This window comes from Loxodonta africana, chromosome 19 (assembly GCF_030014295.1).
Source record: "Loxodonta africana isolate mLoxAfr1 chromosome 19, mLoxAfr1.hap2, whole genome shotgun sequence".
In the NCBI taxonomy this organism is placed as follows: Eukaryota; Metazoa; Chordata; class Mammalia; order Proboscidea; family Elephantidae; genus Loxodonta; species Loxodonta africana.
This window is the reverse complement of record NC_087360.1, coordinates 9696712-9713636: the sequence shown is the minus strand read 5'-3', so window position 1 is coordinate 9713636 and position 16925 is coordinate 9696712. Positions and strand designations below refer to the sequence as shown.

At 52.9% G+C, this 16925-nt stretch overlaps 1 protein-coding gene across 1 annotated transcript; it reads left to right on the top strand.

Annotated features, from left to right (window-relative positions):
* The first annotated feature begins 3686 nt into the window (after positions 1–3686).
* Positions 3687–11736, top strand: PHETA1 (PH domain containing endocytic trafficking adaptor 1). Its single transcript, XM_010599879.2, has 4 exons — positions 3687–3819; positions 5380–5469; positions 6767–6911; positions 9027–11736. Exon 4 carries the CDS (start codon positions 9062–9064, stop codon positions 9725–9727), a length of 666 nt encoding a protein of 221 aa, XP_010598181.1. The 5' UTR covers positions 3687–3819; positions 5380–5469; positions 6767–6911; positions 9027–9061; the 3' UTR covers positions 9728–11736.
* The last annotated feature ends 5189 nt before the right edge of the window (positions 11737–16925 follow it).

The window sequence follows — 16925 nt, the reverse complement described above, 5'->3', positions numbered from 1 at the left end:
TGGTACTGCGTCACGTCACAACCACTGAGCACCTGCTGTATGCATGCACTCGGCCAGGTGGTAGAGGCAGCAGTGCACAAGGCAGACAAGACCCCTCCCTCACGGACCTAGCCTTCTGCTGGGGTGGGGGTTAGGTTCGGTAGACTCATTAAGTCCACACGGTTTTCCTACACTTGACTTCTGGTTTTTCTCCCACCTCACTGGTTGTGCCTCCTCATCTCCCTTGCTGATTCCTTCTCATCTTCCTAATCCCTTAAAACAAGGAAATGCCCATAGGCCCCCTGATCCCATCACTTCTCGCCTCTTGATATCTCTGCTCTAGCCACACTGGCTCCTCCATGTGTTTCCTGCTTCTGAGCCTTTGCATTTGCTGTTCCCTCTGCCAGGAATGCTTTTCCCTGCAGATATACACATGGCTTGTGCCCTTATCTTCTCCAGATCTTTACTAAAAAGCTTTATTCTCAGGGAGGTCTTCCCTGGCCCCCTCCTAGCTAAAATGGCAACCCCCTATCTTCACCGACAAATGACATCCTCCTGCTCTGCTTTATTTTTCCCCTTGGCTCCTAATTTCACTAAATGCACTACATGTACATTGCTGCATTATTTTTTTCCCCTCTGGTCAGGGAGGGCAGGGACATTTGTCTTTTTAACTCGTATCCCCAGTGCTTGGGAGTCCCTGGGTGGTGCAAACAATTAACATGCTCAGCTGCTAACCGAAAGGTTGGCCGTTCAAGTCTACCCAGAGGTGCCTCGGAAGAAAGGCCTGGTGATCTATCCCTGAAAAACCAGCCACCAAAAACCCTACGGAGCACAGTTCTGCTCTGACACACCTGGGGTCACCATGAGTTGGAATCAACTCAAGAGCAGTTGTTTCTTATTTTTTTCCCCGGTGCTTGGAATACAGTGGTACTCAATAAATGTTGCTTGAAAGAATGAGTGATTGCAGGAAACAAAGGCACTTGCCTTCGTGGGATCAGGCAATGGCTGAGCCAAGGCTTAAAGGATGAGTGGCGGGGGGGTGCGAGGGAGGTTGTAGAAGGAAGTCTTCCCAGAAGGGGGAATGGCAGGTGCAAAGGTCTGGACTGTGGTGCCTGCTGGGAACAGAAGGACCCAGGTGGCTGCAGCTAAGCAGGACAAGCAGGGCCTTTTTGCTCATGGGGAACGATCTGGGCTTTATTCTGAGGCAATGGGGAGCCATGGAAAGGCTTTGAGCAAGAGAGGACCACGATTTGATTTAAGTTCTAGAGAATCCCTCAGGCTGCTCATTGGAGAATGGACCCAAGGTGACAGGGTTCAGAGTGGCAGCAGGAAGACCAAGAATAAGTTGCTGCAGTCGGTCTGAGGAGAGATGGTGGCCTGGGACGGGGAAGTGGTGGCAGAGATGGAGAAGTGACAGATTTGAGACGAGACATGGTTTGCAGGTAAAATCATCAGGATTTGTAATGGCAACCACGGCTCAGCTCTTGTTCCCAAATTCCCGTTCTAGTCCTCTCCAGTCCTCTCTGGTTTCCAACTCCGAAGACGCCTGGCTATTCACAACAGCCAAAAGGTGGAAACTACCCAAATGCCCATCAATGGATGAATGGATAAACACAATGTGGTATAAACACTCAATGGAATACTCCTAAACCATAAACAGGAACAAAGTAGTGACACACGCTACAACGCAGATGAACCTCGAAAACATGCTAGATGAAAGAAGCAGACAGGAAAGACCACACATTGTATGTTTCCATTAATATGAAATGTCTAGATGTGGAAAATCCAGACAGAAGGCAGGTTAGTGGCCTCTAAGTCAGTCTTGGTCGGCAGTTCAAATCTACCAGCCACTCCCTGGAAACCCGATGGGACATTTCTACTCCATTCTATAGGGCCGCTATGAGTCAGAATCAACTTGACGGCAGTGAGTTTTTTTAATCAGTCTTAGAAGGAATACAACCAGAATGTTCCTTAGAAGCGAGGACTGCAAGACTTTGGCTTGCTCACTTTGGAAACGTCATCAGGAAACACTAATCACTAGAAAAGGACATCATATTTGGCAAGTGAAAGTACATCACGAAAAGAGAAAAGGAGAGTACCCTTCAATAAGATGGCTGACACCATAGCTGCCACAGTGAACTCTAACATACCAACAGTCAAGAAAATGGCACAGGACCAGGCAACTTCCCTTTTGTTAGACGTAAAGTTGCCATGAGTCGAATGTGACTCAATGGCAACTAACAACCATAACAACAGGCCTGGAGAGAGGGAGCCACTCCTTAATGGGTACAGGGGTGGTGAAAATGTTTTGGAACTAGATAGAGGTGGTGGCTGTACTACCAGCGAGATATTTCTAACATGCCTCTCTGCTCCGGTCTCCTCTCCACGAAAACCCAACTCTCCATATCCCCATGGCCATCAGAACCAAGTTTGAGCTCCTTTCCAAGGCCCAAGGGGCCCAGGACCAGGTGGCAAACTCAGGCACTCTCGGGGGCCAGGCAGAAACCTAACTGAAGGGGTGGCTGGGAGGAGTGTGTGCCCTGTCCAGGGATGTGCGGATGTGGGCACAGGGTTACTGGGCACACAGTAGGTGCTAGTGAGAAGTTGTAGAAGCCAGAAGTGATCCTGGTCTGTCCTGTTTCTCCTCTCAGGCCCTGTCCCACTCAATCCAGGACTGGGCGGTGATTGGGATGCTGAGGGTGCTGGGAAGGAGGCAGCAGGAGCCAGAAGGAAGGAAGGAACGATCCAGGCAGGGAAGTGGAGCTGTGTTACAGGGGCAGCACAAAAGCACTGCTCTCCTCATTTACTGACAGCACCCACTGTGTGTCACGCACTTGATATCTGATTCCTAGACAGGTGAAGAAGCCCTGGCGGTGCAACGGTTAAGTACTCGGCGGCTAACCAAAACGTCAGGAGTTCGAACCCACCGGCCATTCTGAGGGAGAAAAGGCCTGGAGATCTGCTCCCTCAAAGATTTCAACCTAGGAAACCCTATGGGGCAGTTCTACCTTGTCCTATATAGGGTCGCTATGAGTTGGAATCGACTGGATGCCACAAAACAACAGAGAGGAGAAGCGATTTCCCTAAGGTTACATGGTGGTTCAACGGCTCAGGGGGACTCGAAGTTATGCCTACCCAAATCCAGAACTTACCCTTTTCACCTGGGTTGCCTAGTAGGGTTGCCAGGACAGTCTTGTATTGGCTTTGTCAGGAAGCCCTAAAAATCCTGTATTCAGTTTCTTAAAAATAAATTTCATATTTTAGGCACAGTTATTTTTCGAATTTAACTGGGCATTAAATCTGGCAACGCTAGCAAAGGGGGAGGTCGAACTTGAGGCCAAGGGCCCCATCGAGTGGCCGGGGTACTGTAGGGGACCCTGGCTTTTCCAGGCGAATTTATGCCCTGACCTTGCCTTTGGGTGCGCATTGGGTCTTTGGGGCTAGAATCCGCTTTCCGAAGAGCTCTCACGGTGAGAGCACCAAGCGTTTGTGAACCAGTCTCGGTCCCTTTAAGATAGGCTTCGGGGGCGGGGCCACAGGGGCGTGTGGGCCTCGGGCTGGCCAATCCAGGGGCGGGACGAACGTGGGGGCGAGGCCAGCGGGGACGGGCTGGGAAGGGTTAAAGGGGCGAGTCCGCAGGTCACCGACCGTCCAGCTGCCCCCGCCTCCTTCCGTTCGAGCTGCGCTCTCCCGCGGCTGCGCTGGCCTGGCCGCCCCTGGAGACAAAGCGCCGCCGCCGTCACCGCCGCCGAGGGGGTCCCGGGCCATGGCCCGGCCGCCCCCCGGCCCCATGCCTCCCGTCCCGCCTCCGCCTTCGCCGCCTTAGGCCTGCGCCGCAAGGTAAGGCCGGCCTGCGGGAGGATCTGCGGGCGGACCTGCGAGGGGACGCGCGATCGGGGTCGAGCCGCCGCGGGCCTCGGGTCCTCCGACCGCCTGGAGAGCGCTCTGCTCGGGATCTTCCCATTTGTGATTCCAGTCCAGTGGTAACGTGGCCATTAGGAATCCCAGCTGCCAGGGCGAACTTGACCCATGACCCCCAGTCCCATTAGGGACTTCCGCGGTCGGGGGGCGGAACTCTACCAATAAGCCCTCCCTTGGCACCCACATTCTGCCGTTGACCACCCATTTGGGACCCTGGCGGTCTTTTAAGGAACTCTGGAGAGAGCCCACACACCACACACAAAGGAGCAGAGAGCAGCTAGGGGCAGGGCCAGACGTGGAGACCCAGCCTCTGCAATGGGCATTGGGGCTGCTCTGAGCCCAGGACGGCGGTTCTGGGTTCCTGTGGTCACTGCCGAGGGTAGCGCGGGACAGGCGCCTGGCTCCTCTGTGTTCTCATTACGTTTTTCAGCCTGTGCCTGCCACACCCTCTTCCCTGTGCTCAATGCTGGGAGATGGGCAGACCTCCCCTGGGTATTGGGACAAGCCGTTTTGGCGTCTTTCCTTGAATCCTCCCTGGTGAGTGCTGAAAAGCCATGCCTCAGTTTCCCTAGAGTCCCAGCATGTAGGCCAGCTGTGCCCCTGGAGACAGTGGGTAAATTACTTGGCTTTTTGACAGCTCCTTCTCTGAGTGCTCACTACCTGCCAAGCACTTTGCAAAATGACTTCAGCATGGATAGTGACCCCTTCCCATTAGGATGGGTATTAGTGTCCCCAGCAGCAAAATATTTTTGGCACCTTTCCCATAGTCCACCAGTAGATTTTCCTTGTTTTCATTCACTGAACCCTCTCCACAGCCCATTTGATAGATGAGGAAACTGAGTCTCAGGAAGGTGAAGATGACTTGCCCAAGGTCCCCCAGCCTGAACATGGTGGAGGCAGGAACTTGGCCTTGGCAGAGGAGGGGCTGGTGCCTTACAGCTTCCTGCCTGGCCAAGGGCTGTTGAATCAGCAGCAGTGCTCACCAGCAGACTCTGAACTTCTTGGGAAACAGCATAGTGAGATAAGCCTGGGACCAGGCCCTCCCTGTCAACCTCTGGGTGAGGCTGGGGAGATAAGCCTGGGACCAGGCTCTCCACCTCAGCCTCTGGCAGAGGCTGGAGCCCCTTGCCCCTGCCACTTCCTGCCTTCCCACTCTTGCTGGGCTGAAGGAGGCAGGGGCCCTAGGCAAAGCCAGTCCCTGTGCTGTGACACTGAGACCTTGGGCCAGGCAGCCTCATTTAGGCAGTTGAGGGGGGCCCTTCTTCCTTCAGCTGTAATGGGAAGGGCAGACCCTAAGATCAACCTCCCCCATTTGGGCTGGTTGCTCAGAGCATGGGATTGTGGGCCCAGCATTGTGCCTTTGGGCAAGTTACTTAACCTCTCTGTGCCTCAGTTTATCAATTAGTTGATGGAATAGCCCCCCTTCTCACGGCGGCTTTTGAGAAGTTTAAGAAGATAACTGCTTAATTCATTCAACAGGTATCTGAGCTCCTACTATGTGCCAAGAGCTGAAGTTCAGATAAAAAATGCCTGCCCTTCCGGAGCAGGGAGCAGGCAAACATGACCCAGGTAATTTGGGGTTGAGGTACAGGTGAGGGACTGGTGGGGGGAGGGGGGTGGGTGGTCTCTTGTGTACACGGTGGTCAGGGATGGCTTCCCTGAAGAGGTGATGGTTGAGCTGAGACTGAAAGACGTGAAGCTATGGGAAGGTCAGAGGAAGGGCTCTGAGTGGGAATGTGTCTGGTGTGTCTGAGGAACAACAAGGAGGCCAGTGTGGCTGGAACGGAGTGAGTGAGGGGGAATGGACTGGAGGCCATAGTGAGGACTGAATTTTATACTGAGGAATGGGAGCCATGGGAGGGCTCAGCACAGGAGGGATGTGACTGGACGTGGTCTCCCCAGGATCCCGTGATGTGGGGAGCAGATTTCAGTGGGGCCAAGAGAGGCTGCAGTGAGACTGACCCTGTGGTGTTGGACCACCCCCACCCTTTGCCTGTGCTGGGCCTCAGCTGCAATGCCATCCTGGCTGTCTCCGCTCTGTGCTGCTGCCTCTTCACCATGACCCTTCCCTGAGTCCCAGCTCCTTCTGACTCCCTGAGCTGCCCAAGGGTCCATGTGAGGCCTTCAGCACAGCCTGCCTCAAAACCCCCATTAGGGCAGGTCCTGGGCCTCACTTCTTTCTGAAGCCCCTGTTGGACTGTACAGGACCCAATCCCTGCCTTGTGAAACTCATAGCCTGTGGGGTTGGGGGTGGGGGGTGTGAGGGTACCCGTCACCAGACAGTAATAAGCCGGTGCGATCACTGGTGTGATCAGAGACACCCGGGGGACCGTGGGAACCCAGAGGAGGTACCTCTGGGCAGTCAGGGAAGGCTTCCTGGAGGAGGTGTTCTCAGTGGAAGGGAACATCAGTAAAGGCCTGGAGCCTGAGTGAGGCTGGAGAGGCAGATAGGGCTTTGTAGGTCAAAGAAGGACTTTAGACCTTATGCTGAGGTACTGGGGAGCCATGGACAGGGAGAGGGCAAGGATGGAGGCAGGGAGACTAGTGAAGAGGCTGCTGCAGTCATCCAAGTGAGCAGTGTTGGGGCCTAGAATGGAGAGGCGGCAGCAGACAGCGAGTAGTCCACTGATTTGGAAAAGGTTAAGGGGAAGAATCAGCTGGATTTGATGAGTGATTAGATGTGGGGTAAGGGGGAGAACGAGGGCCATTTAATGAGACTTGAGTGCTGGAGGGGAGCACTTGGGAGGTTGAGAAGAATGATGTGAACAGCTATCACTGCTGAGCACATACTATATGCCCGCCACCACGTCACACCTTACACACAGTCCTGTCTCATCTTCACAATAACCCTGATCTCATTTCACAGATGTGGCAATGGAGGCCCAGAGAGGCTAAAAGCTTGCCCAGGGTCACACAGCCTGGATGCTGCAGAACTGAGATTTGAACCCAGAGAAGAGTGTGCTGAGACCAGAGCTGGGCAAAGGGTAGGGAGGCGAGCGGTGGCCTGAGAGGTAGGAGGGCAGTGGGGCAGGTGGTGTGGGAGGTTCCTGTGAGTGATGGGCTTGGAGTCCATAGGGGATACATGAGGGTGGGGGTAGGGGGTGCATGAGTCCCAATTTACAGGTGGAGAAACTGAGGCTCAGAGAGGGCCAGCCTTTGTCTGAGGTCACACAGCTCAGGGAGGCAGAGCAGGGTAAACACCCTGAGCTTCTGGGGTTCTGGCCTCTGCTCCCCTGCTAGGTTGAGACAGGCCGGCGAGGGCTCCTACATCATGGCCTGTGTTGCCTCTTCCAGGAAGCCTTCCCTGACTGCCCAAGTAGGCAAGTTGAGGTGGTGAGGAAACCGAGGATTTGATTGGGAGCAATTGCCTCTCCACCCTGGGTCAGGCAGCCCTCCTCGCTGAGAGAGCCACCACCCAGACCTTGTTCTTCCTGGCCTTGAGTAAGGTACCACCCAGGCAGGGAACGAGCGGTAATTGAGTGCCTACTGTATACCAGGGAGTTTACATACTTGGCCTTTTGAAAAATGTAGCTGCCATCCTGCATGGGGTGAGGCTGTGAAATGGGAGCATGCTCGGGTTCTCAGAGTGGCTGAGGAAATCCCCAGGGGGAGGTGTGGCCACACATGGGGGACCCACATGTCACCTCCAGATAAGTCCTACCTGGCCAGTTTTGCCCTCATTATGTGCTCCTTGGGAAAAGATGGAAGAAATCACCACAGCCAAGTATATGGAGTTACCTACCAACCCACTTAGATCCTTTAAATTATATGGTTACGTGATGACACCTTCTGCCTCCGTAAGACTGGGCCAAGCCCTGGGCCCTTGTCTTTAGGCAGATTATCTCATAACAACCTTGTCCAGCTCTCCAACTTCATCTCCTACCTCTCTCCCCCTTCCTCACTCTGCTCCATCCCCCTCTGCCTCCTGGCTGTTCTGCAGGCACAGCAGGCATGTGCCTACCTTAGGGCCTTTGCCCTGCTGTTCCCTCTGCCTGGCCTGCTCTCCCCTAGATACCCCTGTTGCTCCCTCTTTCCCCTCCCTCAGGTGTCTGCTCAAATGGCACCTTCTCACAGTGGCCTCTCCTGACCACCCTGTTAAAGTCACAATGTCCCTTTAGTGCCCTATACTCCTGATTCCCTTCCTTCCTTATTTTTTTCTCTACAGCACTTAAGACCTTCTGGCAGACTTTTTTTTTTTTTTAATAATTTTTATTGTGCTTTAAGTGAAAGTTTACAAGTCAAGTCAGTCTCTCACGTATAAACTTATATACACCTTACTACATACTCCCATTTACTCTCCCCTAATGAGCCAGCCCGCTCCCTCCTTCCAGTCATTCCTTTTGTGACCGTTTTGGCAGACATATTTTATCTGTTAATTTGTTCATTGTCTTCCTTCCCTCCCCTGGCCACGAGCAAGTCAGCTCCATGAGGGCAGGGACCTTGTTCACTGCTATATCCCTAGTGCTTAGAACAGTGCCTGCCACACTGTAGGTGCTTTATAAACACTTGGTAAATGAATGAAGTCCCCACAAGCCTCTGAAGTCAGTTCTGTTCATATCCCTGTTTTATGGATGGGCAAATCAAGGCTGAGTCACAGAATGAGCAGAGCCAGGAGCTGGAAGAAACAGCAAGTCAGCAGTCCAGCCCCAGGGGATGATGGAAACAGCAGACACTTGAAATGAGGCCTGGATTTGAATCTCAACTAGCAGTGTGACCTTGGGCGAGTGACTGATCTCTCTGTGTCTGTTTCCCCATCTGTCTAATGGGCTTAGTGATAGTTCCCACTGTCTAAGGTTTGTGTGAGGATTAAAGGAGTTAGTATGTGTAAAATGCTTGGCATGCTGTAGTTTGGAACCCGTGACATTATTCTGGGGAGGCAAGACAGCAGATGGTTAGGAGTCTGGACTCTGGGGCCAGTCAGACTTGTTCAAGTCCTGTTTCTGAGTCTTAGTTGCTGTGGGAACTTGGGCAGACTGCTTCTGCTTTCTGATCCTCAGTTTCCTCATCTGTGAAATGGGGATGTTGGAGTGCCATGGTGGCCCAGGGTGGCTGGGAGGTTACAGTGAAGGGGCTGGGTGATCCTGTGGCGGTGGCCACGTGAATAAAGGTTGTTGTGGTGGGGGCAGGCCCCAGTTCCCCTGCAGGCCCCAGGGTCACGGCCATGAAGCTGAACGAGCGCAGCCTGGCCTTCTACGCCACCTGTGATGCCCCAGTGGACAACGCAGGCTTCCTGTACAAGAAGGGCGGGCGCCATGCCACCTACCACCGTCGCTGGTTTGTGCTGCGGGGCAACATGCTCTTCTACTTTGAGGACCCGGCCAGCCGTGAGCCCGTGGGCGTCATCATCCTGGAAGGCTGCACTGTGGAGCTGGTGGAGGCTGCCGAGTTCGCCTTTGCTGTGCGCTTTGCCGGGGCCCGGGCACGCACCTACGTGCTGGCTGCCGAGAGCCAGGCCGCCATGGAGGGCTGGGTGAAGGCGCTGTCGCGGGCCAGCTTCGACTACCTGCGGCTTGTGGTGCGTGAGCTGGAGCAGCAGCTGGCTGCTATGCAGGCGGGGGGCTGCCCACCACCACCCCGCCGACCCCGCGCCATCCTGCCCAAGGAGAACGGCTGCGCTGTCTGGAGTGCTGAGCTGCCGGCCACCCCCCCAGTCAGCAACACTGATGCCCGGCCTGGCCCTGAGCTCCCGCTGCTGCCTCCCCGCCAGCAGACCTCGGTGCCCAGCAGGCCTCTTGACACGGCCTCCTTCGCCCAGCTGCATGAGCGGTATGGACAGGAGATCAGGGCACTGAGGGGCAAGTGGCTCAAGAGCCAGGCCCGGCCCTGAAGAGACCAAGGGCCCTGGTCCTGAGGGGAAGTGGTCAAGGTCAGTCCTGAGGTCGCCAAGAAGCCTGGTTCTAGGGGTAGTGTGGCTCCGAGAAGGTGCTGGATTGTGAAGGGGGCTTGGCTTGTCTGACCAGAGCAGGCCTAGCCCTGAGGGGCCCATGATGCCAGAAGCTGAGGAGAATCCAGGATGAGCTCTCATAAGCCGGAGGGTACCTAGGCTGCCTTACCCCAATTACTCAGCAAGGGTCATTGCTGGTAATAGACCTGGGCAGGGCCCATAGCTCGACAGGGACTGGACCTGACAGTGACCTGTAGCTCGATAGGTGAACGCCTGATCAGCCCTGGCCCTAGTGGCTCCTGACCACATCCTGGACATGGACAGCGAGAAGGCTTGGCCACGGGCACACCACACCCAGGCCTGACCTCTTTTGTTCCAGGCCCCATCAGAGAAGCTGGCCTAGCTCCCGGTGGCCTGGCTCCCGGAGCAGCAGGTGTTGAAGGGGCTCCAGGGAGCAGTGGACAGGAGCAGGCCCAGGTTTCAGTGTGTGAACGGTACACTGGGGTGGCCTGGTTCTGGGCCTCCTGGCCTGGAGCGGGGCTGAGGCAGGACTTTGTTCAGGCCCCTGGCCCCTGGCCAGGCCTGAGGAGGTGTGCCTGGCAGTCAGCAGGCTCTCTGGCTGCGGCTGTGTCTGTGTCCCCATGGGGCCTCACACACCCTCCCCAACTGTATCCTTTAGTCACATTCTCCGGGAGCTAGCTCTTCCGCTGGCCTCGGACGGGGCCTCTCAGGGAGCTGGCCTGACCTCCTCTAGACCCTGCTGGGTGGCTATGGTCTGAGCTGGCACCGGTGCCCCAGGACTTTCTGACGGGTTCATCCAGGGAGGAGTGGCCATGAGGTGACTCACTGCCAGGGAAGTCCTGGGTGCTGATACAACGGTAGAAAAATGAGCCATGAAGCTTGTTTGGCTTCTAGAACACGCCCTCCAACTCCACACGGTCCCCTCCATCTCAACATTGTCAGAATGCACAGACTCAGCCTCCCACCCCCTGTTGTCTGATAGGGAGACTGAGGCTCAGAGCAAGAGACGGGGCTCGCTTTGCTCAGAGGCTGACCCAGTCTCACTGCTCTTCCCTCACCACAGTGCCCACTCATAGTCCAGGGAGAATCTGGGGTTCGGGACACCCTGGCCCTCCAGCTGGGTCATGTTTACAATCCTCAGTGTCCCACACCAGGGACCCCCTGAGGATAGTGCCACTCCAACCTTTATTGCTCCAGAGGCTGCCTCTGGGTGACAGACAGACATAGCCCCTTCCTGCTGTCTTCGGAGACCCCGAGCTTAGAGCAGTATGGGGTATGTACGTGTCTGCAATCAAGGCCTCACTCGCTCACTGCTGGCTCAGTGGACGGGGCTACAGTTTTAATTTTATTTTTAAACACTTAGAGTGTTTGTTTCTAGTGACAGAACTTACTGTTTCACTGCTTTTGTTTCCTGTTATCTGGTGGGAAGGGATGGGGTAGCCCCAGTGCTGGGCTTGGCTGGGGGACAGTGAGCACTGCCCCCAGGGACGGGCTAGGAGCATCGACTGCAGAAAGCCATGCTTGGAGACCCAGAGGTGCCTCAGGCGGGGACCTCACCTGTGCTCTGCCTTCTCTCTGGCAGGTGCTGCCTTTGGGGTCCTGGTACGTTTCCTGTCCCCCTCCTTCCCTGAGTCCTCTGCTCATGCCTGAGTGACGGGGGTGGGTGGCTACTCCTGCCACAGGCTCTGGGTCTCCAGTGGAGTGTGAGCTGTCCAGAGGCCCCAGGCCCTGGTCAGACCCAGCTGGTAGGGTGATGTGTCACGCCCAGTCCTGGTGCAGGTTTACAAACTCTAATGGTACAGTGGCCCTGGCCTTGATGGGGGTGCAGGATGCTATCCCCCGAAAAGCACAAGATGGGGTCAGGCTGCCTACAGGGTTGGGTGGGGTGAGGATGATGCAAGGGCTGAAATAAACACAAGTTTGTCAAGGAATGGCTGCTATGTCATTTTTTCCCCCTGCCCCCCATCAAAAAGTTGACTTGTCTGGCAGAGCCAGAAGCAGCCCAACGAGGGACTGGACTAGTGCATTCTGCGTGCCTCCCTGGCGGGGTGTACTGCTAGGTACATTCCCACATCTTAGGGCAGACATCAGAAGCCCCATTTTACAGCTGGCAAAACTGAGGCTCAGAGGTTAAGAAATCTGCTAAGGTCCTACAGCTGGGAAGCTCCAGGTCAGGGATGTGAACCTAGGCACTTGTGTGGCAAAAGGACAGAGCCTCCAGGGAGAATGAAAGGAGGTACGGAACCAAAGAGTTCCTTTTCAGAGGGCAGTCGGGAGGTGAGGGTCTGAAAGTCAAGTGTGGGCAGAAGATCTGAGAGTCTGGAGGGAGGTGAGCGATGATCTAGATCTGGCATTGCAAATGAGAGAGTCAACACCTGGCTCTTCTCACTGATGGGTTTGTGGTGGCTGCCTGGGGGTCTGGAGTGACGGGAACTCTGGCAGCAACCCATGTTTAGAGGGAACGAGCCTGCACTTGATTAGTAATGTCTGCTATGAGCACCAGGTGGATGGTGGCTCCGCTCATTCTACGTTATCTGCCATCTCATTGAGTCTGTTCACTGGGCTAACAGGGGACTCACAGAAGGGAAGGGGCTGACTCAAGGTCACCCAGCGTGATGGACTCAGAGCTTGGGTCACAAGTCTGCCTTGCCAGCCTGGAAAAATTATGCACATTCAGGAAAATGTGGCTTAGGATGAGCAACCTACAGTCTTAGTCTGCAGAACAAGTTCAAGAACAAACAAAAAATAGTCTGGTGGGGAAGCACGCCCCTCATGAGGTCTCAGTGCATACTGAGTAATTCACTCCACCTCTCCTGGGGCCGTGTGATGAGGGGGTTGGGGAAGTGGCTGTCCGCACAGGCTGAGCCAGGGCACTGCCTGTGGCATTGGTGACCAAAGCCCCCACAGAATGGGGGAAGGAGCAGGAGAGAAACAGTCCCCAGAGGGAGGGCCACAAGTCTGCCCTCATATACGGACCTCTTAGGGCAGAATGTTCCCATGGAACCAACCGAAAGGTGGAGAGAAAAGAATTGGCCCATACCTAAGTGTGATGTACCCGTCTGCTAACATGTCAATGTTTTCCCTTGACCTAGGGAAGTGTTCAGGGCACGAGCCTAAGGGTGACTAAAATACCCCAGAAGCATGACAAGGTAGAGAACGCTGTCTTCATCCAAACAGTCCTGGGGGATAACTGTATGTGGCTGGAAGGAATATTCTAAGAAGCCACTTGAGGTAGGGGTTACAGGTTGGCTGCCCAATGTCTGTCCACCCTGAATGATCAGTCAAATTCAATTAGTTATGCTGCTTTCTATTTGCCTTTCAGGGACTGGCTAACCTTTAGCCACTGAAGTATGGGTGTGTGACTCAATTTTGGCCAATGAGATATGAGGGGAAGGGTCGTCTTGCTTCTAAAAAGAGAAATAGCAAGGAGCTCCTTCGTTGTGCTCTGGGAGGGAGTTATGTCTGTGATGCCTGGAACTGTGGCAGCCATCTTGTGATCATGAAGTAGGCCACTGTGAGGAAATTCTCCCACACTGAGTTTGGCATACACTTGAAAATGCCATTGAGCTGCTAAATCAACCAACTCAGGAATCTACCGTAGGTCTGGGTGTCTTGTTATTTGAGGTAATACATGCCTTTGTTGTTCAAAGCTTTGAGTGGGGCTTTTCTGTTACTTCCAAATGGCTAGCCTTGCGTGACAACAGCTGGTCCTTCTAAGGAGCGTGGCTCTGGGTAACTAACTGCAGGGCTGGTTTTGGCTCAGTGGGGTGTAGGCTGGGGCTAGGGCAGGATCCTCTGGGATAGGAGAGGGGCCACTGCTTGTCATCCTTTCCCTGGAAACTGTCCATCTCTCTTCAGTAATGAATGCTATGGATTGAATTGTGTCCCCTTCAATATATGTACTGAAGTCCTGCCCCTGTATCTGTGGTTGTGATCCTGTTTGGAAACAGGGTTAATGGGGTCATACCAGAGTAGGGTAGGTTGTAAACCTAATCACTTCTGAGTTATAAAAAGCAGAACAGATACAGACACACAGGGGGAAGACAGATGCCACACGAGGGTTATCTACAAGCAAAGGAACACAAAGGAACGCCTGGGTCTACCAACAAGGAAGGACCCTCCCATAGAGCCGATGCCCTGATTTGGACTTCCGGCCTCTAAAATGTGAGACAATAAATTCCTGTTCCTTAAAGCCACCCACTCAACCAAGTGCAGTGCTGTCTGTGTTACAGCAGCAGTAGGTAAACAAGATAGTGAACAAACACTCAAAGAATATCACGTCCCCATATGGGCTTGCCTCTCTTCAAAACAGCGCCTTGCACATTCCTAATGGGGCTACTTTGTCTCCACTCTGTGGAGATCTGGTGAGTCCCTCTTCCCAGGTCACTGACCTCATTTTACACAGACACTGTTAAAACAAGACCCTGCTGCTGTTCTGGTCCCTAACATCTTGGCCTCTCAAGTGAAATGCTTCCACAACAGGCAAATAATAAATTGCTGAACCAGAGCTGCCGATTTTACATTTTCTGCCAAGAGTTTGTAAAAAAACTCACTTTACCTGTGGCTGGGGTCCTGGTGTGGTTGTTCTTGCCAAGCACGGTTTTGAAAACATGTGGGCTGCCTTGTGGCAGGAAAGCGTTAGGCCCGATGTGGCCGCCCTCTCTTCATCGTCCATGGACACTTCTGTCACTGCTGCTCGAGTTGTGTGGGCAGACAAATCCGGGGGCACCTCTAGACTGCGGCTCTGAAGACAGGGCCCACATCTACCTCCCCATGCGTCCCTCAGGGCCAGGCTCAGAGATGCCAATCCCAGCTTCCCCTCTCCTCTCTCAGCCCACTCCTCTCTGACTACGGTTACTTGGACCAGAGTTGGTTCCCAGACAGAAGCTGAGCCAACCAGAGTCCTGGGAATTTTTAACTGGGGGCTCAGAGATGAAGGTATCTGTGGTCACTAAACTGAAGGCTTGATAGGTGGGGTGGCCATTTTGAGGTGGTCATGATGTGAGGGAGCAGAGCAACCAAACCTGAGAGAAAGAACTAAACAGCTCAAGATAGACTATGCAGCTCTCTGAAGGCTGGCTGAATGAACTTCCTGCCATTGGATTTCACAAGATTCCCCTGGATCCTCCCAATAAACCATGTGCACATCTTTAAGTGAGTTACAATTTCCCTCAACCCAACAGTCCCTGACTCTGACAAGACACCCAATGAATATTTGTTCAGTTCTCTGCCTCTGTTTTGCTAGCATCCTTCCCCGTGCCTGGCACACCCAGTTGGGCCAAACCGAACTAAACGAATTGCCTTCCATTTACTGAGACCTAAGTCAGTGGTTCTCAGACTTAAGTTTGCATCTGAGTCACCTGAGCCACTTTTTAAAAATGCCAATTCCTGGACCCTGGCTTCAGGAATTGTGGGTCAGTAGGTTGGATCCACAATCAATGCCCATGGAAGCAGGAGTCAAGAAATCAAATGACATATTGCACTGGGCAAACCTGCTCTTTCTCAAACAACAACTGCATTGGGCAAAAGACCTCTGTGAAGTGTTAAAAATGTCACTTTGAGGACTAAGGTGCGCCTGACCCAAGCCATGGTATTTTCAGTCGCCTCATATGCACGCAAAAGCTGCACAATAAATACAGAAGACTGAAGAAGAACGAACCAATCTGTCTTGGAAGAAATACAGCCAGAATGCCCCTTAGAGGCAAGGATGGTGAGACTTCATCTCACATAATTTGGACATGTTACCAGAAGAGTCCAATCCCTGGAGAAGAGCATCATGCTTGGTAAAGTAAAGGGTCAGTGAAAAAGAAGGAGTTGAGATGGACTGGCAAAGTGGCTGCAACAATGGGCTCAAACAGAGCAACGGTTTTGAGTATGGCGCAGGACCGGACAGTGTTTAATCTTGTTGTACATGAGGTTGCTATGAGTCACAGCCAACTTGATGGCACCTCACAACAGGCTGAAGTGAAAAGGAGCCCTGGTGGCGCGGTGGTTAAGCGCTCAGCTGCTAACTGAAAGGTCGGTGGTTTGAACCAACCAGCTGCTCCACAGTAGAAAGATGTGGCAGTATGCTTCTGTAAAGATTTATAGCCTTGAACAGGCACTTCACTAAAGAAGACATTCAGGTAGCTAATGGATACATGAGGAAATGCTCACGATCATTAGCCACTACAGAAATGCAAATCAAAACTAGAATGAGATTTCATCTCACTCCAACAAGGCTGGTATTAATCCAAAAAACACAAAATAATAAATGTTGGAGAGGTTGTGGAGAAACTGGAACACTTATACACTGCTGGTGGGAATGTCAAATGGTACAACCACTTTGGAAGTCGATTTGGCGCTTCCTTAAAAAGCCAGAAATACAACTACCATACGATCCAGCAATCCCACCCCTCGGAATATATCCCAGAGAAATAAGAGCCTTTACACGAACAGATATATGCACAGCCATGTTCACTGCAGCACTGTTTACAATAGCAAAAAGATGGAAGCAACCAAGGTGCCCAGCAACAGATGAATGGATAAATAAATTACGGTATATTCACACAATGGAATACTACACATCGATAAAGAACAATTATGAATCCGTGAAACATTTCATAACATGGAAGGATCTGGAAGGCATTATGCTGAGTGAAATTAGTCAATTGCAAAAGGACAAATACTGTATGAGACCACTATTATAAGAACTCAAGAAATAGTTTAAAGAGAGAAGAAAATATTTTTTGATGGTTACAAGAGTGGGAAGGGAGGGAGGGAGAAGGGTATTCACTAATTAGATAGTAAAGAACTATTTTAGGTGAAGGGAAAGACAACACACAATACAGGAGAGGTCAGCTCAACTGGACTAAACCAAAAGCAAAGAAGTTTCCTGAATAAACTGAATGCTACGAAGGCCAGCATAGCAGGTCTGGGGGTTTGGGGACCATGGTTTCAGGGGACATCTAGGTCAACTGGCATAATAAAATCTGTTAAGAAAGCATTCTGCATCCCACTTTGGAGAGTGGTGTCTGGGGTTTCAAGCACTAGCACACGGCCATCTAAGATGCATCAATTGGTCTCAACCCATCTGGAGCAAAGGAGAATGAAGAACACCAAAGATACAAGGTAATTATGA

Excerpts from the sequence above, each read along its gene's own strand:
- PHETA1 (XM_010599879.2), top strand. The coding sequence starts at position 9,062 with ATGAAGCTGAACGAGCGCAGCCTGGCCTTCTACGCCACCTGTGATGCC.